Genomic DNA, 22,939 nt, shown 5'->3' on the forward strand with positions numbered 1-22,939 from the left:
ACCTGTGATGGGACAGCACATGGCACATTATTTCTGGATCCTAGACATATATTGGACCTATTTGTGTAATTCTATATTAAACCCATTAACCCATTATAAATTGGAAGGTTCTTTTTTATGCTTTATTTTGTATGGCTGTGTGTATGTATGCCTAGTGTGCATCTGTGTGTACAATTGCATGTGTCCTTTTCTAAGAGGTTGTGTGTTAGAAGAAAATACCTTGTTTTTTTTTCTGCACAGAGAACGGGGATGAAAGCAGCAGTGATGAATCTGCACAGAGTCCTGCTACAGAAGGCAGGTAAATATCTGGGCTTTATTGTACATGCTATAGTTAATCTGTCTTAATTCATATATATTATGCAAAAAACAGTGGCCTTTCTAAGAAACAAAGGGGTGCCATGTACGTTTTCTGCACAACTCCTCAGTTACTACATATACATCAGGTCATAATGTCTAGCCATATATAAACATTGATATAACTTTAATAATTTGTTACAGCTCTTTAGCCTCAGATTTGTTGAAGCTGTGCGGGGAGTCCAGACCCAGAAGTAAGGTAGGGTATTATATATAATAGAAACTGCAAACAATTATGGGCACTGTATGCCTCTTATGAAATTCTATGCACAGTGAGAATTTGTGCGGCAGCATTTAGTTTGACATGGTTGGTCCAAGGCTTGTTTGTGTTGCCAGTACCCTTCATTAATATATCACATGTTTGAATGGATATAAGAAGTCAATTGCATTGGATTCCCCGCTGCCTTGAAACAGGCACGAAGGAGAACTACCACTCAAATGGAGCTGTTGTATGCAAACTCGGGTGAACCCTGTCCCAGTGCACCACCTGAAGATTTCACACCACCTCTGTTACCTGTGGTGGAGACCCCAGAAGGGCTGCAGCACTTTGGTGAGAGGGATGCCGCTACGTCCCCATCTACCCTGGTCCCTAGAATCATGTAAGTCACAGCCCTGGTTGCTAAATTAATCAGCATAAATATGAGCAAAATAATGTATTTAAAGCTAAACAAGCTATAACTTAGATCTGTGAAGACAGTAAGTGCTTCATCATGACACCACATTTTGCAATTCCCAGATCTGGCTCCAGGTCTCCCACAACAACCGAGAGAAGGACACTGGACCGTTCCCCTCTGACCAGGAGGAGAATGCTGGAGAAGGGCCAAACTACAACAGACAAGGCCCGAACCGCTGACAGCAGGCAGTAAGGAACTGGGACATCTTTGTCATGCCAGTATCAGTTCCAACAAAAAGACAAATATTCTCATTCAATATTCTCATCAACATTCAACACATTTATTTTTCAAAAGAATTATTATTAGATACTGGACACTGATTTTTTTGTAGGATTACTTGACACAAAAATATACAAAAGTACATTCCATACAATAATAATACTTTCAGAAATGTACACAGTGTCTCTTTTAGATTAGGGATATAGTAGATTTACCTAGTGCACAGTAAATGCATTGTAATGTGGCATGATGTAATTATTAGAAAGAAACATTTTTCTACTGTCTATGATTCTGTGCGTAGAGATTTTTCTTGAGCCTGGAACAAACATAAAGTGCAACATCCTCTGTCATGTGTTAATTGTGTTAGTAGCTGCTAATTAGGAAGATGGATGAAGAATCTGCTGCGCTAGATATTCCCAGACACCCTGAATGATGAGTTTTGTAACTAATGATACATAATTTGGAATCACCAGTTGTCTGAAAAGTCACTCTCAAGTGACATCATGAAGGTCAGAACTGAGTGTGATAGAATACCTAGCAGTAAACAAGGAGGAGGCCTGGTCCAGGTCAGGATTAAACCCTATCAGTTTTCCCTTTCTTCTTTGTAGTCTCATATCTGCTGTTCTGTTGTAGGTCTGATGAAGCTTCTGAATTAGAAGGTCACAGGTAGCCTTTCATTTCTCAGGTTCTTTCATTTGCTAATAAGATCATTTTCTTCCTCCCTAATCCCTCTTCTAATTTCCCATGGGCATTAGCCAGAGGGGACAAACATCCATTTGCTGCATGCTGCCATGCTACTTATTGTCTGCATGTGGAGACCTCATATCTCCACGTTGTTCCTTGCTGTCTTGTACAATGTGCCTTGTCTGGTTTTGTGCACCTTTCCACAGAGGAGTGATCAACCCTATCCCATCACCCAAGGGCTCTCGAGCAGCAAGACTGCAGTGTGTCCATGTGGCAGAAGGCCACACAAAAGCAGTCTTTTCTGTGGACTCTACAGATGACCTGCTCTTCACTGGTTCAAAGGGTCAGAACAGCTCAAGTGCATTATTAATTAAGTTCTAAACACGTTCACCTCTTCATTCCTTCTAAGTAATTAAAGGATTTCTTTATATATGAGTGCCTGTGATTAAGGAAAATGAAGAATGAATGCATAAGTCTATTTTGCATTTATTTAATTGAATCAGAACAATATTGTGAAAATTGATATTGATATTGAAAATTGAAAAAAATGATATTTTGATTGATGGTTTTATGATTGATATTTTGTAGTGTTGTACTTTACTATACTTTTTATTTGCAATGTATAAGAAAAATGTTTCACAGAACAGCAATGTAGCCAGAGATTTAATTGTCCATGGGGATGTGATGCCCCTTTCACATAGCTTGACCTCCCTTTTGTTTTATCTGACCTCCTGCTTTTACTTCTGCCTCTGCTCACAGACCGGACGTGTAAAGTGTGGAACCTGGTGACAGGCCAGGAGATCATGTCTCTGGGGGAGCATCCCAGCAGTGTGGTGTCTGTGAGGTATTCCTCCAGTCTGGTCTTCACTGTCTCCACAGCATACATCAAGGTGTGGGACATCCGGGACTGTGCTAAGTGCCTTCGCACCCTCACGTAAGGGACTTGTATCTGTCTGTGTCTGCACCATTAAAGACTGTGTAGAAAACCTATCTGTGTGACCATCCTTATATCCATTTTACGTTTTAAATGTTTGTATGTTAACTCTTTAACCCTTTAACACTCAAACCTTTCGTAATCAGTACAACAATATTTGGATATCCATGTACAGTCATTATGACCCACATAGTGACTAGTTTACACGAGGTGGTTTTATTTGTAATATTTATATAATGTATTATGGACTGTCATCCACTGTCAATTCTGTAAACACACACTCTTAGTTATTTTAACAGCATCTGTGAATATTAACAATATCCTCAGTCTCCTAGTGTCTCCACTAGAGGCAGCCGTGGTACCGCAGTTTGAGTTCCAAGGTCTTAATTAGTGAATCCCCAACTGTTTCTTAGTATTCAGAGGTCAAGTCTTTTTAGGTTCACCAACAATCCCGTATTATTATATATTGGACATCCCGGAATATGACTGATTTTGATTTGTCCGTTCCAGGGCAATTCCAATCACAGCCTTGTCAGTCAATAATAGACTACGGTATGCATGCAAAACTTATGTAAACGGTGATATGAAGTGCTAATAATACAAAAACTACACTACTGCACTTGTCTTGCCAAACGCAATCTGTACAGGAGCAGATTCCACTAGGCATGTGCTATAGCATTGATTTCCTTTTTGATATGATACCAAGTAAAAGTCAGCTTGGTATGGGCGATACTGATAGCTCATAAAATGTTTTTGGAAAATCTAAATAAAAGGTGTTCTGCGGCACCGTGGGATTTGCCAACTGCTCCATGATCGAACCTGCAAGAAAGTGTCCCGCATTTGGGGTTGAGAAAGTTGGCAACCCAATTTCCTACTATGCATATTTATGAAGTTAGTAGATCGCTGGATGTTGGAAGCAAGCATTCAGCTCCCTCCAGGAATACTAAAAGCAGGAAAATGTGTGTTCCAGGTCATCTGGGCAGGTGACCCCTGGCGATACCTGTGCTGCCATGGGCAATCGTGCAGTCACCATTCCTCCTGGTGAGAACCAGATCAACCAGATTGCTCTTAACCCATCAGGGACCTTCCTGTATGCTGCAGCTGGAAGCTCTGTTCGCATGTGGGATTTAAGGAGGTACAAAGACATAGTGTATGGATCTAAACATTTGAAAGAGTTGTAAAACCTTTTACAATTTAAAGTTCTGTATTTTCAGATTTGTATCCACTGGGAAGCTGACTGGTCATCTTGGCCCAGTCATGTGTCTGGCTGTGGATCAAGTTGGGAATGGTCAGGATGTGGTCATCACAGGTTCCAAGGATCACAACATCAAAGTGAGTTTGAGGAACTGAATGAGTTATCTCTCTGATAGGAAAGTATTCTGAAATATCCTGTGTATGTGTTCCTATTGTACATGATTAAGATCAAATTTTAAAGGGGCAGCAATGTTTAAAGGACGGATTATCTGAGTAGTCTTTGGTTGTCCCAGATGTTTGATGTGATGGAGGGAACCCAGGGCAGTGTCACCCCTACATACAATTTTGACCACCCACACTTGGATGGTATAGAGTCTCTGGCTGTGCAGGGCGATGTCCTCTACAGCGCTTCAAGAGATCACAGCATCAAGAGATGGGACCTGTCCCGTAAACAGCTGATGCAGGTGAGACTAAAGGAGACAGAGAGAGATGTAGGATGCCTGGATTCTCTTTTCATTTATTCATGTTTTTTATTCAACATTTTGTGTAAGAATAATTACATTACATTTTGAAAAGTGTCAATATGTTATATTATTCTTGGTAAAAGTGATTTCATTACTTGTATGTAGTTCTTGTTATACAGTAATTTTCTCTAAAATTAGCCACATATTTATTATAAATATATTGAATTATATATTTTGCTCTTCTTCATCAGTTAACCTTGTATTTTACAATTAAAATTAAAATTTATTTTTATTATGCTAAAGAAAAACATTTTTTAAAAGGTTTACACTACTAGCATTTTGTGATAATTATTTATATGTCCCTTACAATCATGGCCGATTTGCGGCAATATATATTCCCCAAAAAAAAGTCACAACAGAATGCAGATACCAGATAATTCTGCTCTTATTTGTATGTGTTAATGGCAGGCTCAGTTTGTTGCTTCTTATTAACTTTGTAATTGTGGGTGATGCCAGTTGCATTTTGAATGGCAATGTCTCTTGACAGAAACAATCTGAACAGATGTGTGATGAGGATTGTAACTAACACAAGTACTTTTGCCTTGGCATCCGTCAGCAAGCACCTGGCGCCCACACAGACTGGGTGAGCTCATTGGCGCTGGTGCATGGTGCTGCAGCTGTTGTGAGCGGCTGCCGGGGGGGACTGCTGCAGTTCTGGCACTCTGACACGTTGGCACCGTTGGGGGAACTGCGGGGGCACGACATGCCCATCAACAGCATCTCCGCCAATACTGGGCACCTCTTCACTGCCTCAGAGTAAGCGGAGCTAACTACTGACTGCACAATAAACACACACACACACACAAACACACATAGTATGTTCTGGGTCATGGCTCATACCACACCATTTAATTTGTTCTTAACTTTACATTCCACTTATACACTAATGAAGCTCATGAAATGTATGCTTTTTAGAGAGAGTTTTAACTATTCCATAAATTCTAAGCTGTGCTACCAAATGATTCATTTTTAGTAATGTGTTATTACTGTGTAACAATAAACTGAACTTTTAGCATTATAATCTCTTAATCAAATCATGCAAGTCTTAATGATGGTGAAGATATTTCCATTCAAGTTCAAATTAGGCCTTAAATAATCACTTTAACAATATTTGTCATGGAAATTAAGTTATGCAATAATATTAGGGGCCATACCAATTCATGAATTCACAATAATGATGACTTTGATTTTTGTTTTTCTGTCATAGTGACCGCACAGTGAAGATCTGGCAGGTAAAGGGCTCTCTGGAAGATGGAGTACATTGACAAGATGTTGACAGCCCTGGCGATTCATGACTCTGGAGTGTTTGCAAATGAGAATTTTCTAAAATTGAGGGTTTAGTGTTGATCAACACACACAGTCTTTACCTCCCTCGGTGTACTCACTCCTGCAAACACAACTACGTCTGTGTTCTTGCTGGCTCCGCCTTGCCACAAACTGCACCTGCTCTTCTTGCCAGCTCATTCCATAGACTCCTTATTTAGAGACATAGGACACACTGTCTCTTGCCCTGTGCAGAAGCGCCCAAAAATATAAAACCAGGTCCGTGGAGTTGTCATGCTGCAGCTGTTACTGCCAAGACAAGTAAATCGCTACCCCTCCGCCCCCCTGGCTGGCGTCAGACTATTTGCATTTAAACCGGTGGCCTCCAAACCTGACACAGCAACACTTCAAGCAGATGAGGTAACCAAAGTACAACATGTAACGACAGTTACTAAGCATCATGGGTTCCTCTGCAGGAAAGCAATTTCTGGGCTCAAAAACCTTCGTAGACTGTTCGTAGACAAAAAAGACTGCATTCTGCTACATATCTAATTTTATTCCTCCCGTTGAGTGTGTTGCTTCTGTCTGGACTGCCCCCCATAGTGCGGGGTTCTGTCTTATGATTTTGTACTGTACTCCATGTCTGGTCGCTACTACCCCCAGTCTACTGCAGCCAAGCAATGCTGGTGTTGTTGAAGCTCAGTAGCACTCGGCATGAGGTGACCTGACCAAAGCCGTATGAAAGGCAATTCTCTGTTACCAGCACGCAGTTCATTCTTGTATATTTGTTTGTTGTCATTTTTTATTTTTTGCCATTGCATATCTGTAAATTTCTGTTAACTTGTTTCTGTTCAGCCGTGCAAACTCACTTTAGTTCTTTTAATGTCAGATGCAGAAGTAAAAGGAAAATCATCTGTCGAACACTGCCTGCCATTGTGTTTTTTTCCCTATACATAACTTTTTTATAAAGGAAGTCTGGATGGGTTTGGGTTTCACAAAACCGCAAAATAAAGATCTATGCATAATGCATTGTAATTCCACTGAGGGGCAGTGCAGCTTCGCTCTAATACATTTCAAAACCTTTACAGCTGATGAACGTCATATGGGATTAGGCTTCGCAGCATGATGACTTTAATTCTGAATGCAGCACATAATTCAAATTATTTAATACAAAAAAGTAATGTCATTATATTATTCTATAATTATCTTATAATATTATAAAAAATGTATTTTACCGTTGAGCAATGTTTTTTTTTAATCTCCAACCAGGGCTGACATTTAAGGATATCTTACCATTTACAATAGTGATGAGAATATGAGTGCTATGAAGAACATGAGTTTAATTACTAAATCGCTATTTAAATATGTTCAGAATGGAAGAGTGGAATAGTTGCTTTAATCGATTCATTTAATTTCAAGAAAAGCCATTAAACCAACCATGTCTTCTATGAATATGAATAAAATGTTCTGATTAGTAACATAGCTTCAATACTTCAAGGAAATGGTCTTTCCCAAAATGTTCCCATTTGGTTCACGTGTTGGTCTCACTGTTGTTTTTTTTTACTGTTAATAAAATCACTTGGAATTGAATTTGACATCTTTGAGTTCAGATAGAGCCGGTAGTGATAAGAAAAAAGCGAGAGAGGAGGGGATCGCTTGATTAGCCGGAGACTTGCTGGGACGGGTCGATATCGAGCACACATGGATGGGGCCACAGTGAATTCCCACACTCTAAATTTAGATGAACTCTCAGCAGAACTCATGCAGTCGTTGGCTGCATGCTGAAGCGTGCTGCGAAGGTGCATCCTCTGTCCATCCTTTCCTTTCGTTGTTCCTTCGCTCCATTCTGTTCTGTTTCATGGCTTGCCTGTCTCCCTCCCTATCCCTCGGGTATAACTTTTGGGTATGGCTGATCTGATCTCTGCCTGCTGGAATGAACAGGACCCCTGTGGAGAGCTCCATGGGGAGTTAAGGTATCAGATGGCGCAGGGCAATTTGAAGTACAAGTGCCATATGTGTCTGTGCATGCATGCTTGCCTGTTGATAGAGACCTTTCAGGGCAATTCAAGATGCTCACATGACACTGCATCTGTTGCACGCACCCTACTGTAGCTCATAATAATAATAATAATGTATATATAAAATGTTATTATTCTTATAACGCTCTTTCCAGACCAAGGGTAAATAACCCTCACAGCTTGTACATACATGGCTTCCTCTTTTCTTCCTCCACACATTTTTTTCATTTCAATGGAAAATACAATTATATATTAAATATATTAGCAGTGCCGCCTGAAATATTATTAATATATTAATAAATGAATGTGTTATTGTTGTAATAATTACAACTCATTGACTAAAAAAAATCTTCATGTCTATCTTTGCCACTGCTGTGTGATTTTTGTTCAAGAAAAAAAATGACAATTTGTGTCAAGGAGATTTCAATTCCTTTTTTTAATGGAGAAACTTAATAAATGATAACAAAGCGTATTTACGATTCCTTCACTGAGCGAATGCTGCCTTTAGAGGTCAGTGTGTCGTCCATCTGACGCTTTTTCGCGTCGGTTACATTATTGCCGGGAGCTGGCGCGCAACTCCGCGCAGGTGACGCGGCGGCGCGCATGGGTCCGGCCGCGTGACGTCACCGCCAGCGCTCCAGCGCGCGGCGCCGCGACGCAGCGTCCCTGTCGCGCGCATGCCGGGAAAAGGGGGAGTTGGATCCAGACCGCAACTACCGCGCCGAGAGCGAAACAGAAACCGCTTCCGCGATGAACAGCGGCAGCTTTCTGAACATGGCGTCGATAGGCGACTTCGACCCGCTCAACGCCGCGGTGCCCGCGACCAAAGTTGAAATGACGGTGTCGTGCAGGTGAGTGGCGGTGTCGGGGTAACCCAGTTCTGGCTCGTTCGGGTGCGGAAAGTGTGAGAAACTGGGATTCGGGCGAGAACATCTGTCGGCAGAGTTGAGGCGCTACGAACGTAACGGCGCCGTCAGTCACTTTGACGTGAACCGCGTGTCGGTTTAGTTCAGTTCAACGGAGTTACGAATTCTCAGCAATACTTAAGTTTAGGTAAGCGGAGTAATTTCGCCGCCAAGTTTCTCCACATAAGCTGCCGGAAGGGGGCTTTTAGGAGAAAGTCCTACGTTTAATACGTTAGCCCATTGAGACACACTGTATGTGATTTTGGGCTGTATAAGAAATACATGTTGTTGTTGTTGTTGTTGTTAAATAAACGCCATCGGAAACGCTAGACAGATGTCGACGCGTTCGCCATCACGTGACACGCGCTCTCTACGCTTTCTGACGCTCGGTGGCGTGAGTCGCACCTCGAGGTGACAGGTGTGTGAAGGGGCGCTAATGTTGGCCGCGGGGTCAACAGGAGGTGAGCCTGTCTGTGTCCCCGTCAACGGCTGGCGCTGCTGGACGTTCATGTGTGAGGCTCACAGCCCGTTCGGATCTGCCCACGGTCCGAACCTGGTGGACCTGCCCATGGTCCGAACCTGGCGGTCCTGCCCATGGTCGGAACCTGGCCGCGCTCTGATCCTGCCCACGGTCCGAACCTGGCCGCGCTCCAAACCTGGCCGCTCTCCGATCCTGCCCGCGGTCCGAACCTGCCGGACCTGCCCACAGTCCTAACCTGCCCACGCTCCGATCCTGCCCGCGCTCCGAACCTGCCCACGGTCCTAACCTGCCCACGCTCCGATCCTGCCCGCGCTCCGAACCTGCCGGACCTGCCCATGGTCCTAACCTGCCCACGCTCCGATCCTGTCCGCGCTCCGAACCTGCCCGCGGTCCGAACCTGCCCATGGTCCGGAGGAGAGGGCTGCTGTTTACCTGACCGCAATGCAACTTCCTACACCCAAAAAATATCCATGATCCATTTGAAGTGAGAGCGAAGTGATTGTCATTGTGAAACACTGCGGCACAGCACACATTGACACAACGAAATGTGTCCTCTGCTTTTAAGCATCACCCTTGGTGAGCAGTGACAGGCGCCTGGAGAGCAGTGTGTGGGGACAGTACCTTGCTCGGTGGGACCTCAGAGCCACCTTGGCGTTTCGGGATTACGGGTCCGCTTCCTTACCCGCTAGGCCACCAGTGCCCATCACATTTGATTTGGGCTGTCCTAATTCTTTTGCATTATTTGAAACCAATCATATTACGTTAATTAAGCATGATTTTTTAAAATTAACAAATGATTTTATTAAGTTGATTTGGCATTGAATCCAAATGAAACATGTTATTCTCACATGATCAAATCATGTTCTTTTAACTGTGATGCATTTTGTTGGAAACATACAAAAAAAAATTTTAGTTGAATCCTGTGATGGATTTCATTTAAACAGCCTGTATCTTGGGTTTTCGTGCAGAAAATGATGGCATTTCCATCCCTTCATTTAGCATCTGCCGCACTGTCTTTATAGTTATATTCATGTGCTGGTGTTTCAGCTCACGTTAGATATTACCGCAGTGAACTATTACTGCCATACCTGTTCAGATAGACCGTTAACATTAGGGTTTGGGCAAATACCAGACAACTGTATTTACAGTCAGGACAGTACTTCATTTCATGATGCTGAACCAGGGTTGTGCGATTACCAAAATAAAATTCAGCTGATCAGCTTTGGGCTTTTTTTTTTTTACAATTACGATAAAAATGGCAGAAACGAGCATATTTTGTGTGCGTATTTACATCATTCTAAATAGTGACAAACGGCTGCCTGACACCCCAAGTCTGCCGTGAGGCTCCCACATATTGATAGCAGCTCCCTGATGACTCCAAATTGAATAAAATATCTCAGAAAATAGAGCAAGCAAACAAGAGCATGTGGCAGTAGCGTGTGCATCACACACTTGAGAGAAGAGATGTGCATGCGGTGCTGCCAACTCTCTCAACTATCTCCTATTTCATTAATTAATGTCTATTTTACGAGGATTTACCAAGTTTGTTTCAGATGATTCCTCTGAAAAATGCCATACATATTACCGATCATGTTCCAAAGCCGTCCAGAACCAAGAAAGGTTTATGATTGGTCAGTAACTGTGACGTAATCATGCTGCACACACATGCGCATATCGTCCCCTTTGCCCTATCAGAGCACGGGAATGAACGGAGGACATCAGGCTGATCTGCAGGGAATATTGACCACAAAGTTGTACAGAAAGTAAGCTTATCAAAAATGTTGGCAGATTTAGCACTAGGTGCTTCTTGGGAGAGAAGTCGTTAAGTGGGGTCTGAAAAGTGATGTCAAGAGTCAGGAAATATCAACAAAAGTCACCGCGCTGGCAACACCGGGTCTATGTGTGGGTCTCTGTATGAGTTGCCTGTACACTGCACGAGAAAAGCCTGCGCTAGACAAAGAGCATCCTGATTGTTTACTTTGGAAATTCATCCAATCAGATTTCAGGGGGGGGGCGGGCTTTTGTTCATCGTCTGGAGGACCAAAGTTATGATAACTTTGAAAAGTGATAACTGTTATCAGTTCGGTGGAGCATCATGGCAGGCCATCATGGCAAAAACGCATTTCTCCTCAGACTACAGGTTTAGTTCACTGCTGGAATAGGGAAAGAACGCAGGCAGTCCAACCTGACATTCTATTAACTGTTTAATATCTCTGGTGTCTTCAGTCAGTCACTCCAGTCCAGAATCAGCCCAGCCATAGTTAATAGTGAACCATTCTACTGCCATAATATTGCCAGGAAGCTTGTCTGTTCCAGCTTGAACATATGCATGCTTTCCATGCACTGTGAAATCATATTGTGTATGCTTTGTGCATCTCTACAAAAGCATTTTTTATGAGTTTGTGTGTTTTATTTTAGCTTGTATTGTTATTTTTCTATTGCCTTTTGACATAGAACTGGTTCACTCATTGTTAATGTGCATTGCAAATTTAGAAAGCCGTGCAAAAGGCCAGCAGATTTGACATTTCATTTCTGCTATTCAAACACCAGTCTGGGAACTTTAGATGTTCCTCAAGTGCTTGTTGGACTTTGTTGTCATTGATTAGAGACTTAGACTGCAGCCTTCAGTCAATACCCCTGTCTCTTTGCGAGCAGCAGGGGGTCCCTTGTCAACGGCACTAATAGAGAGGGAACATACTGGTTTGCATCAGATTGCCATCTTTGCCACTCCTTCACCATGGCGATGCATTGAGACTTGACTCCTTTGTGACCGCAAAAAGTTTTAGAGAGGCTGGTTGTTCTTGGCACTGGCAGCCCTGCCTAGATGGGGGTGAGGGTTTTTTGGCTGGCACAGGCAGAGAATGAAAACCAAGGGAGAGAATATGCAGAAAGGAGCCCAGAAACTAAAGTTCCTGTTTGCGAATTTCTCCATTTGTCCCTCATTAGACCCTTGGCTCCCCGGTGTGTGTATGTGAAAGGCCTAGCGATGACTTCACATATAACAGCTGATCTTTATTCCGGCACCTATAAACTGTTCAAATCAAAAGCAGAGAAGATGACACTATGTGTGCCTTTGTTAGCCAAAGTGAGAGAAACTGTCATGTTTCTACCTGTTTTAGTCTCAGACCACAAAGGGTCATGTGTCCAGGGATACATGACTGTCCCTGTAACTACTGATTGTAAGTCGCTCTGGATAAGAGTGTCTGATAAATTCTGTAAATGTAAATGTAAATGTGTCCTATAAGATGAAGGTATTCACATGACACACAAGTCAACAGGTTTAAAGAAGGGACAGTCACATTGAGGCCACACATCATGTCCATACACAAGCTAGCAGTTAAATACCTTATAAGTTAAACAGTGTTTGGAAAAAATTGCAAAAGGAAGCTTTGCAAGTCACATAAAGAGGAAGTGACTCTTCAATGACATTCCGTCATATTCATTTTACTGGAAGACTACAACATTCCACATGGTTTATGCATGAAAAAGTTTCCGGGCAATGGGAACTAGTGGTGCTAGTCTTCAAAATAATGGAATGTGTTCTCAAAAAGTGGTCACCTGACCTCAGAACAGCTGGACCAGTTTCAGTATGATCAAGTCTGCGAGTACTGAACTACCCTACTGAACTACTGCGAGGATGAACTACCCTACATGACCTGTCTGTTGCACTCAAACCCTTGAGAAAACCAGTACAGGACAAAAACAAATCATGGGGCATTACAGCCAGAATTTCAGTGGTGCATTAGTTCAATATCTTGCGATGTGGTTTAATGTGCATTGGTTATTTAGGGTCCTGTGAAATCCATTTCATTTTTTTCCTAAATTCTATTTTAACATTTACAGCATTTATCAGACAGGGACATTCCCCCCCTGGAGCAACTTAGGGTTAAGTATCTTGCTCAGGGACACAGTGGTAGTAAGTGGGATTTGAACCTGGGTCTTCTGGTTCATAGGTGAGTGTGTTACCCACTAGGCTACTACCACCCACCTACTACCACCTACTACCATTTTAATTCTTCTGAATTTCATGGTTTCCGTTATAAACCTATTTATTCACCTAAAAAAATTACCTGCAATATGACAAATCACATTTAATCACTGTTCAACAAAGTACTTGGGTATTTACTCTTTGCTTTTGTAAATAGTATTTCTTGCCAACAACTCTCACAATATTCTTCCTTTTGTAAAATAAAAGTGCTTCACATTTTAAATCAACATAAAAAAACAAATAAAAAAAGTTGTGTCACTTGCATAATGAACTGGAACCATGATAATAAAACCACGATTTTGAATCAGCTGATTTGTTTTCTGACGTGAGTGGCTCGTGCTAGTTTGCGTCTTTTCTCTGTTTCTGTCACGTATGTTCTTACAAAAGAGTTGTTTTTTTTCTGATTCATAAAAAATTGTTTGGGTATTGCTCCGCTCTAAAATTAGCACTAGTGTCGAATTCCGTAATTTTCTGAGGACATTGGCAGTGGCCAGTAACACAAATTATACACAATTCAACATTTTATAGCGGATTCTGTTTTATTTGTTGGACTCCGTCTGTGTTTTCCACATCGCGGAAATCATAGGGTCCCTTGTTACTGTCTCGAAAGGGACAGATTGCATGAATTTTCATTATAAAAAGGCAGGCTGTTTTTGCATAAATTCTGAATCCTGGGCATCTATTTTGTGATGCATTTTAGAAAAAGGCACAGGTTTTCGAGTCATTACAGAATATCAGGACTGAGACTGAGCAAGAATGTCACTTGGATGGCTGGGCACGATTGCTTGAATGCAATAATACAGGGTTACAGTTAAATTATAGTGTTTGTTGATGAAAATTTGTATATAGGGTCTGTCTGACATTTGATTTCTAAGCATCATCAGTAAAACATTATGTTAGCATTGCCGTGGTTCTGTAGTTCGCTAAGCAGAATTTCCATTTTGTTCAGTGATTGAAAGGATGGGTTATCAGGCCAATCTTACGAAATTAGTGCGTGGTACCTGACACCACAGCTGTGTCTACGGTCTGTACAGCCTAATGCTGAAAAATGTGTTTTGGCTGGCATCTGCATCTGCGGCGCTCAGAAATGTTGCATTATCGTCTTTGGGCACAGTGGTGTTGATTGATTCTCCTTTTTATTTACAGTTAGTTGGTGCCCTCGCTCATCTCAGATGCCTTTGTGCAATAAGGCATGTGTTCCCTCGGTGAGTTTCCAGGGTAAATCCACCCTTCCGAGCAGCGTCTCCCGCCACACCTGGTCGGAAGCATGTTTAATAAGTGATAGCTCAGGTGTTTGTGCCGCAGGGCTCATCTGGAAGGTGATTGAATAAGAGAAACGCTGCGCTGGGACGGTCTCCCCGGCTGGTTCTCTCTTCACTCTCCGGAAGGCTAGCAACGCCATCGGAATTACCTTGTTAGAGATGGGAGTGCACCATAACAGCGGCATGGATGTTTTTGTTCAGAGGTGGTGTCTGTAAAGTTTCAATAACTCACAGAGACGTGTCAGGATCCGGTCCGGAAGGGGCAACTCCAGATCGGGGAGTTTCGTGTTTGTCCTGAGATTAGTTTTCACCCGTGACTGCCTGTATAAAGCTGCCCTGTTCATTTCTGTTCTCCGTTGGGTCGTGGTTTGGTGACGTTTTCCCACGTTGTGGGTTTTTTTGCATTAAATCCGTGACGCCGTGCACATGTGTCCTCCTTCCTCACCATGTCCAGCCACCGTGACAGCACGCTTTAGTCATTATCAGTTCTTACTGAGTTATGGTCCAGTATACCGCTTTTCTAAAAGGCTTGCAATATCAGGGGTTTTACTACCATTTGCATATCATTCCACTTCATTTCCCTTCTAATGCCCAACACAACACAAAGTGTTTATCTGATCACGAATGGGATTAACAGATGCTTATGCTAGTTTGTTGTGTATAAAGCAATTAATAAAGATGTCATTATAATTAACCCTTTAACATGCTGTGATTGTAGTTACTGGATAATTAAGGCGAGCTTTATCTGAGTGGGGTGGGATGAAATATTGAGCATATTGTCCACATTTACAATACTCTTTGATTTTACCATACCTGATATGATGCATGACAGTACAGAAGAATGTAGTATTTCAAAATCACTGCTATCCAACAAAACTGTCTTTTGTTTTCTTCTGCTATAAAACCATAACATATCACCATGGATGTACGACGATATATTTTCATATCAGTATCTCAATGAGAAACAGTTGCAATAATACAAATCAAGGTCATGATATACTGTTTAATAGAACAATTTTTAAATGATTAGTTCCGGAACTAAAAGTATAATCGTTTCAACCATGTTCAAAGCTCTAAAGTACTTGATAAATGTGCGCATGTGACTACTGATCTTCTCAATTATATATTAATGCACCATAACCATGAGCTCCATTACTGGCCAGAAAAATCATTTGTAAAAGGAAACATTGAAAGCACACGAATGGTTTTCCGTTTCATGGAAGGAATAAGCTGTGTTTGGGCTTCTATTACAAGGGGTCACATCATGGCAAAAACGTCCCTTGCTAAATAAAACCTGTGTTTGGGTGACAGATTCTCCGGGACTGGTTGTTCAGGGACTAGTTGTTCAGGCTGAAATGAATTATTTTTATGTGAAGCTTATTATGTGAATATATGACATATTACTATTCAGACAACTAAAATGGGGCAGCCAATTGGTCTCTTGTCACATGTTCACATTCAGCATTAAGATGTGTAATCATATAAAAATTATGTCAATTGAAACAGATACAGCGTTCTATTGTTCCTGGATTACATTTTTCAGTGTTGGCTGCATATTACTGGAAAAAAACATTCCTAACTGACTGGTGTAGGGTGTCTGGTTTTTAAATTAATTTTTGTGAGGACAAGAGACAAATAGAGAGACAACCATTTTGACCCTGCCAGGTATTTGGGTGCTATTTATATGAATAATCATTGCTGAATAAAGGATTTGTTATTTGCCACAACAATGTTTTGTTGTGGCTCTATGCAATAGAAGTATTAATACAGTCTGTAATGGTGATCACTTTTAAAGATGAATTGTCTCTTGAAAGCTTACAAATCTAAAGTTTCCCTTTCGTCCTATTGTTACTAATGCTACTATTGTTTATCACGTAATTTGTATTCTAAAATATATGTGTTGAAAACTGAGCAAAGTTTCTACTGCTTTCTGTGATCTGACTCCATGAGGCAGGTTTCCTGAGATATTAGGTAAATAAACCAGTGTGTGTGTGTATGTTTGTGTATTCAGCCTGCAATGAATTATCGCATTGCATTCTGGCCTTGATTCCTGGGATAAGCTCCAGCTTCCCTACAACCCTGAACAAGTTTAAAAATGAGTGCTGGTGGTAGTTTTATATGGGTTCCACTGCCAACATGAGCATAAGCTAATGCCCATGTGTGTTCATTTGCCTTGAGCTGACATTTTGTGCATGAGATTTTCTTAGATGTCGTAATATTTGGAACTGCAGCCCTGCAATGCAAGCTGTATTGCTAGATTCCTGCCAGTAGCCATATTTACTTTCAAATTTGGAAAGGTTTCAACACATGATCTACAGGCCGCTCTGGGTTTTTTCTGACAGAAGGGCTGGCTGCTCCATAATCGTGATGGGAATTGTAGAATTAAATGACAAGTTAAATAGTAGAATTAAAATGACAAATTATAATCTGGACAGGCCTAGCAAGATAACATAGGTTGGGGCAGCGCTGGAACTAGGGCCGTCTGTTAACCTTCAGGAAAAAAATGTAAAATAAACGCGCTATGATTGCTATTTCTGGAATGTGTGAATTGCCTGAAAAGCAGCTCATCCAGAGCTGATTCACATGCACTTAAAGGGTAAGCACTACTGCTATTATCCTCTCTTCCCTTACAGGAAGGAAAGAGTTTAGATGACAGGTTTCTCATAGACACTAGTGCAAACGCTCCTTGCATGGAATGTCCCACAGGGATATTGTTTTTGGTACTGTGATCCACTAAGTCACTTCCACTGACCTTTAGGCCTGTAAAGACCTCATAATGGTCTGTATTTGAGAAAAGTGACAAGTCTGTCTTTGTGTATTGAGCCATGACAGGATGCCTGCTGAGCCCCTGTTCAATAAGCCCCATGAAGAAGACACAAAGGGCAGTGGCGGAGAGAGAGATGGAGAGAGAGAAAAGAGCGAAATTATGGAAGCTGAAAGAATACTTATGTTCGATCAGTGTGTATCTGCCTCATTCAGAAGTGGCAGGGTTAACAGACTGGTGTTCGAGGGAGCAAAATGGAACATACCGTATTCAAGCCAATTCTAAATAACATTTAAGAAAACATGGCATCATGGGTACACTGTAAAGCACTAAAGAGGGACACAAACTTCAAGTGGTCTTCAGTGGTGCTGCACTAATTCTCCGGAGGCTTGATTATCACTAATAGCAATTAAAGGAACAAATACCAAATAATTGAAAATAATTTTGCTTTATAACACCCTCCACTGCCCACAACAAGGAATATCCACCTCTTTAGGTACAAATTGGATTTTTCATTTTTCAAAGTGACCTTGTAGGCAAGAGGGCATGACCCCAATTTAGCAAATGTGCAGAACATATTCTGGTGTAATACATAGTGATTTGTTTGATCTCCCAGCTTTGATAGAAGTGAGCAGAGATAATGCATTGGTTCTGATGACCCTGTTCACCCATTTGCTTTTTGGCAATTATTTGATGCACTTTGGTCCTTTTTATAGACATATAAAAGGATATGGATTGTATGTATATAGATATACATACACACACACCCACACGCACAGGTTTGCTCCATTATCAGGAATGTGGCACGTTTGAGCACATCAGTCATGATAATTAATCCATGAAGGCTTTGTTTCCTTTATGTTACCTCCTTCTGTTGTCAGTGTTAATGTATTGTTTTATTATTTGACATTCAGTGATTTGTGAATCACTATTTGACCAGAATATGCATTCGGTTTAAGCTCCATTGTGATTCACTCAGTATGATAAAGCTTCTGGAATGTTCTCTTTTTGATTATTTTTAGGTAACCCTAAATGTAAGAAAAATTGGTTAGAAATTGTTTAAGAAAAACATTGTGCCAATGAACATTCATGTGATTATCAGTGTGAACAGTAAGTTATGATTATTATTACCAGCCCAGGTGGCACATGCTGATGGTCGTGTCCTAATTGCTTACATGTGTTCCTTCTTTTATTCATTATTAAAACCTCACCCTTTTAACCACGTTGTGCGCCTGTGCCTCCTGCATTTTTCATAAAATGACACAAGTATTCCATCTGTCACATATACTCTGTTATCTGTGTATTTAAAGGAAATTTAGGCAAAATTTTGAAATGTGTCTTGCAGGTTCGTTATTATAGTTTATATTAATTAAAAGAATAGGAGGTGACAGGGGACAGGAACTGAAGTGGAAAGGCACATCTGCTTGTTTATGTTGTGTTTTTGACCATACAAAATCTAAACAGGCCAGACCAATGAGATTACCTTTCTACAGTCTAGTAATGGAATGGGACTTCTTGCCCCATGCTCTCCTGAATTGAGTCATGCCGTGATATAGATAGACAGAAGACGAGGGGGGGCGGGGGTGACTTTAGCTGCCCCTAATGATGCCATCTGTGCTCAGGTCACATAGCAAGGGATGGTTAGTATTCCAGTAGGCACGCCCGTAGCAGTCCACGTGCTGCGCTCGACTCCGGAGTTTCCTGACTTCAGTTTGGCCCTCCCCTCAGGGTTTTCCTGTTGCCGTCTGTAAACAGGTCATGATTGGCATGTGTGTGTGTGTGTGTGTGTGCGTGCAGTCTCGAAGAATGACTACATATTTTTTTCATCGTACATTTGATGTATTTTTGAGGAATCATCCTTCATATCGCTGACACGTTGCCACAAATGCCTGTATTTCAAGGAGAGTCATGATCAGCAGTGGACTAACGTCATATTTTTTATGTCTCATTTATCAAGCCCGATAATGAGGACTCTGACACAGACATGGAATGGGAGAGGCCTTTGTGTCACTTTGGCCACTTTGTGCAAAGCGCAGTATATCAGTAAAGATAAGGAATAGCTTCTGATTTGCAGCAAAGCGCTCATTTCAGATCTGCAGAATTTGTTTCAGTAAAGCATTCCAGTTGTTAATATATGTTATTTTCCATCCTGCAGTAAGGGTGTCAATCGCGGTGGAGCATTTTGCTAGACATTTATTCATATCCATATTACGCTATGCTCTTCAATTTGAACTGTGGCAGAAAACACTGTCATTTCACCAGAATCCACATAAATTACATCAGATCATGTTATCATTATTGCTCAGTCATAGGTAAAGCATGTTATATACTGGGGTAAATGTATTATACTAAAGGAGGCAGGTTTAAAACAGCAGGTATTTCCACAGTCCCATCAACTAAACTGAATCCTCATTATAAAGTGTGTCTGAAGCCCAAAACAAATAAGTAATTAGACATAATGATTAATACTGGCTGTCAGTTGGCGCAATGACAGCCTGTCTGCTAATTCAACACTGAAGCTGGAAATATTTATGTAGTGAACGTGAAGTGATTGTCATTGTGATACACTGCAGCACAGCACACTGTGACACAGCAAAATGGGTCCTCTGTATTAAACCCATGAGCAGTGGGCAGCCATATCAGGCACCCGGGGAGCAGTGTGTGGGGACAGTACTTTTCTCAGTGGCACCTCAGTGGCACCTTGGCAGCCCAGAATTCAAACCAGCAACCTTCTGATTATGGGTTCGCTTCCTTAACTCTTAGGCCACTACTGCCCCGCAAATGAAGCAAAATTTTGAATCCATCCATTTGCTAAGCTAGATTCTTCAGTCCAGGGTTGCAGGGTTAGATGTTTTTACCCACCAACAGGGTACAATGAGCAATCTATTCCATTTGATTCCATTCCATTCTATTGGTGTTGAATGCCGGGAATCCCATGACATCATGGGACATCAGGGTGGTAGTAGGCTAGTGGGTAACACACTTGCCTATGAACCGGAAGACCCAGGTTCAAATCCCACTTACTACCATTGTGTCCCTGAGCAAGACACTTAACTCTAAGTTGCTCTAGGGGGGGGACTGTCCCTGTAACTACTGATGGTATGTCGCTCTGGATAAGGGCGTCTGATAAATACTGTAATATAAACACACACTGCACACACTGTCATGGCTGCCCACTGCTCACCAAGGGTGATGGTTCGTTGTGTCATCGTGTGCTGTGCTACACATCACAACATTTTGCTGTCGTTTTAATTTTGTCTGATATATCGAAATCAAACCAAAATCACGAATAAATGTGATTTTATAAATCATAATGATTTTTTATAATCATAATGCGAATTTGCAACCCCAGACTTGATTGGTTAATGGCAGGGTTGCTGCGGGAAGACAGATTGGCTGGAGACAACCAGTGACCGAGAGAGTGGAGCGTTGGCGACCCCCCGGGGCGTTGCAAAGGCAGGCAGGATAGTGGCAGCTGCATCGACGGCACGGTGGGAGAACAGTAATGCAGCCGAGTTGGTACAACATGGGCAGACGGCGCTCTGTCCGTTTCAACTCATGGTATGCTAGGTACAGCGCAGTTCATATTTCAATGTATGATTATGCTACAGTTCTTAATACACATAGTATAGTGAATAATCGCAAATTAAATTGCAATTGCGATATTTGACAGTTTTTCCTTAAATCGTTCAGCCCTTCTCTACTCATTGTTTTGTTGCAGGATTTGTATGACGTAATACAGCATGAGGTAGCAGAGGATGTAGATTCTTCATCGGTTAACACGAGGAAGGGACAAGATTGCTGGTCCTAGACCGTCAGTGAAGTGCAGAGGGGCCGCCTGCTGTGCCAAGGGACTCATTCAAGCCCTGTGCTGTCACTGCTAGCCCATCTTCGCGTCACACAGCCCAAACCCCTATGTCCCTGGGCTACAAGCGTCACATGGGTGACTCCCACACAGCGTCCAATGGGAGCGCTGTAAGAGCGCGAGTGTGAGTGGGTGGGCATGTTATTTTAATGTGGACAGGCAGGGCAGCTTGTGTTTGTCCCTGCACACATATGCATGACATGTGACACATCCTCACACGACAGGCACGTGGGCATTTGTGTGTGCTGTATACTTAGATCTTGATAGAACAAGTTTCTGATTGCAGTGTGTACGCTGTGTGTGTTTGCATGTGTGAGAGTGAGCACATGCGCATTGAGCTCTCAAGCTTGTCTCTTTGCTCTCCCAGCCCTTGTCGGGAAAAATTAGGGCAGGTCTCTTTGAGAAAGGCACTGAGAATATTCAAGCAAGAGAGCTGCTGATGTTTCAGTTGTGTGTGTGTATGTGTGTGAGAGAGACCAAGAGAACAGGGGAAGAGCAGTCAGACCAAGGACCTGTTGAAAATGATCTTATCATGCGGGACTCTCAACAATGCGTTCAAGGTTATTATCTCATCTGCTTTTGCTTGATGTAATTACAAGCTTAGTCAATAACAGTCCTCTTCAAGGCATCGCCATGTTAACCCACACATTGTTCTGCCTGGCCGGACGGTTTGGGGACAAGTCGCCTGCCTGCTTTGATTATGTTGTGAGCGATTGCAGGGCGGCTGAATCTAGTTCAGTGAGATGCCCTATCCTCAGTGGAGATATTATTCAGGCCATGGTACCGGAAAAACCAGAGCCAGTGAGAAAGCATCTACAACTGTTCTCACGTGTCTCGACAGGCTGAATAATAATAAAATAATAATAATTATAATTTCATTCTCAATTTTAAAACTTTCTCCCTCTCATCTTCCTCTAAGATTCTCTGTCCTTCACATCTCTTCCCCATGTAAAATGTAGCCTTTGGACCAGGATCCATAAATATCTGTGGCTAATTCCCAGTCTCGCGGTACAGCCACACAGTTTTGTACGGCTAATAAACGTCTGCCTGGCTGCCTGCTCACATATAGCTAGTCTGAGAGTCGTAGGAAAATGGGGGGGAAGCATTATATCCTAGCCTTAGCACAGAGCTGCGTGTAGGTGAGGTCCCCAGGGGCCACGCATCGCCAAGGCAACCTGCCACCGGGAGTGGGAGAGCGTGGCAGCAGGCTTCTGTCCCTGCACCCGTGGACCAGCCAGGCAGCTGACTGGAACCTAAGTGAATGTTCATTAAATTAATAACTAGGTGGGAACGGTGGGAAAAACACAAGCTAACAAAGAGGGGAGATTGGAGCATTTTTTCTCGCTCTCTGCTCAGCTCCTCTTTTCCTTCAGTTTCCACACACCTCTTGTCCCCCCTCTCGACTCTTCTCTCACCAGTGCTGAGAGCTGTGAGCTAATGTCACACCTCTTGGGCCATGGGTACAGGATAAACACCAGCCATTGGGATCATGTTGTTTCTCTTCCCTCCATCATGAGAAAAGAGCAACTGTCAGTCAAGACTGCAGCTGCCCCACAGTTGCCAAGGCGACAGTCTGAGGGCCATTTGGACAAACCTGCCAGGAATCCGCTGGGACCGAGCAGACTTGGAGGTGCTGTTAGTGACATAAGGGAGGGGCAAGGGGAAAAAAGGAGGAGGAACGATGGTCATTTCAGCACCGGGACCTGTTTTTCACCCGGCGGTCCCTGTCAGCACTCCCATGGCTCTTTCTTCTCACCCTCTTTCCTCGACCTGACCCCTGTAACTGTCTTATCACTCATCACTCACTCAT

The 22,939-nt window shown here is 42.3% G+C and overlaps 2 protein-coding genes across 7 annotated transcripts in view; both read left to right on the forward strand.

The window, feature by feature from the left end:
• Nucleotides 1–7,436, forward strand: part of LOC114764591 (kinesin-like protein KIF21A) — a 36,536-nt gene extending 29,100 nt beyond the window's left edge. For 4 of the 5 annotated variants that reach the window (XM_028954331.1, XM_028954332.1, XM_028954333.1 and 1 more), the window contains 11 exons: nt 241–298; nt 499–553; nt 769–953; nt 1,091–1,216; nt 2,138–2,274; nt 2,691–2,865; nt 3,836–4,000; nt 4,080–4,197; nt 4,353–4,523; nt 5,140–5,339; nt 5,791–7,436. In XM_028954331.1, coding sequence (XP_028810164.1) covers nt 241–298; nt 499–553; nt 769–953; nt 1,091–1,216; nt 2,138–2,274; nt 2,691–2,865; nt 3,836–4,000; nt 4,080–4,197; nt 4,353–4,523; nt 5,140–5,339; nt 5,791–5,848 — 1,448 coding nt within the window. In that variant the 3' untranslated portion in view covers nt 5,849–7,436. Of the gene's footprint in view, nt 1–240; nt 299–498; nt 554–768; nt 954–1,090; nt 1,914–2,137; nt 2,275–2,690; nt 2,866–3,835; nt 4,001–4,079; nt 4,198–4,352; nt 4,524–5,139; nt 5,340–5,790 lie in introns of those variants that run through there. The other variant, XR_003742526.1, reaches the window with a different exon arrangement.
• A 1,028-nt stretch (nt 7,437–8,464) lies between these two features.
• LOC114764405 (copine-8) overlaps nt 8,465–22,939 on the forward strand; it is a 69,980-nt gene continuing 55,505 nt past the window's right edge. Inside the window, exon 1 of one of the 2 annotated variants that reach the window (XM_028954031.1) lies at nt 8,465–8,715. In XM_028954031.1, the coding sequence (XP_028809864.1) occupies nt 8,615–8,715 (101 nt within the window). In that variant the 5' untranslated portion in view covers nt 8,465–8,614. The remainder of the gene's footprint in view (nt 8,716–22,939) is intronic. The other variant, XM_028954030.1, reaches the window with a different exon arrangement.

Source organism: Denticeps clupeoides, chromosome 15 (genome assembly GCF_900700375.1).
Source record: "Denticeps clupeoides chromosome 15, fDenClu1.1, whole genome shotgun sequence".
Taxonomy (NCBI): domain Eukaryota; kingdom Metazoa; phylum Chordata; class Actinopteri; order Clupeiformes; family Denticipitidae; genus Denticeps; species Denticeps clupeoides.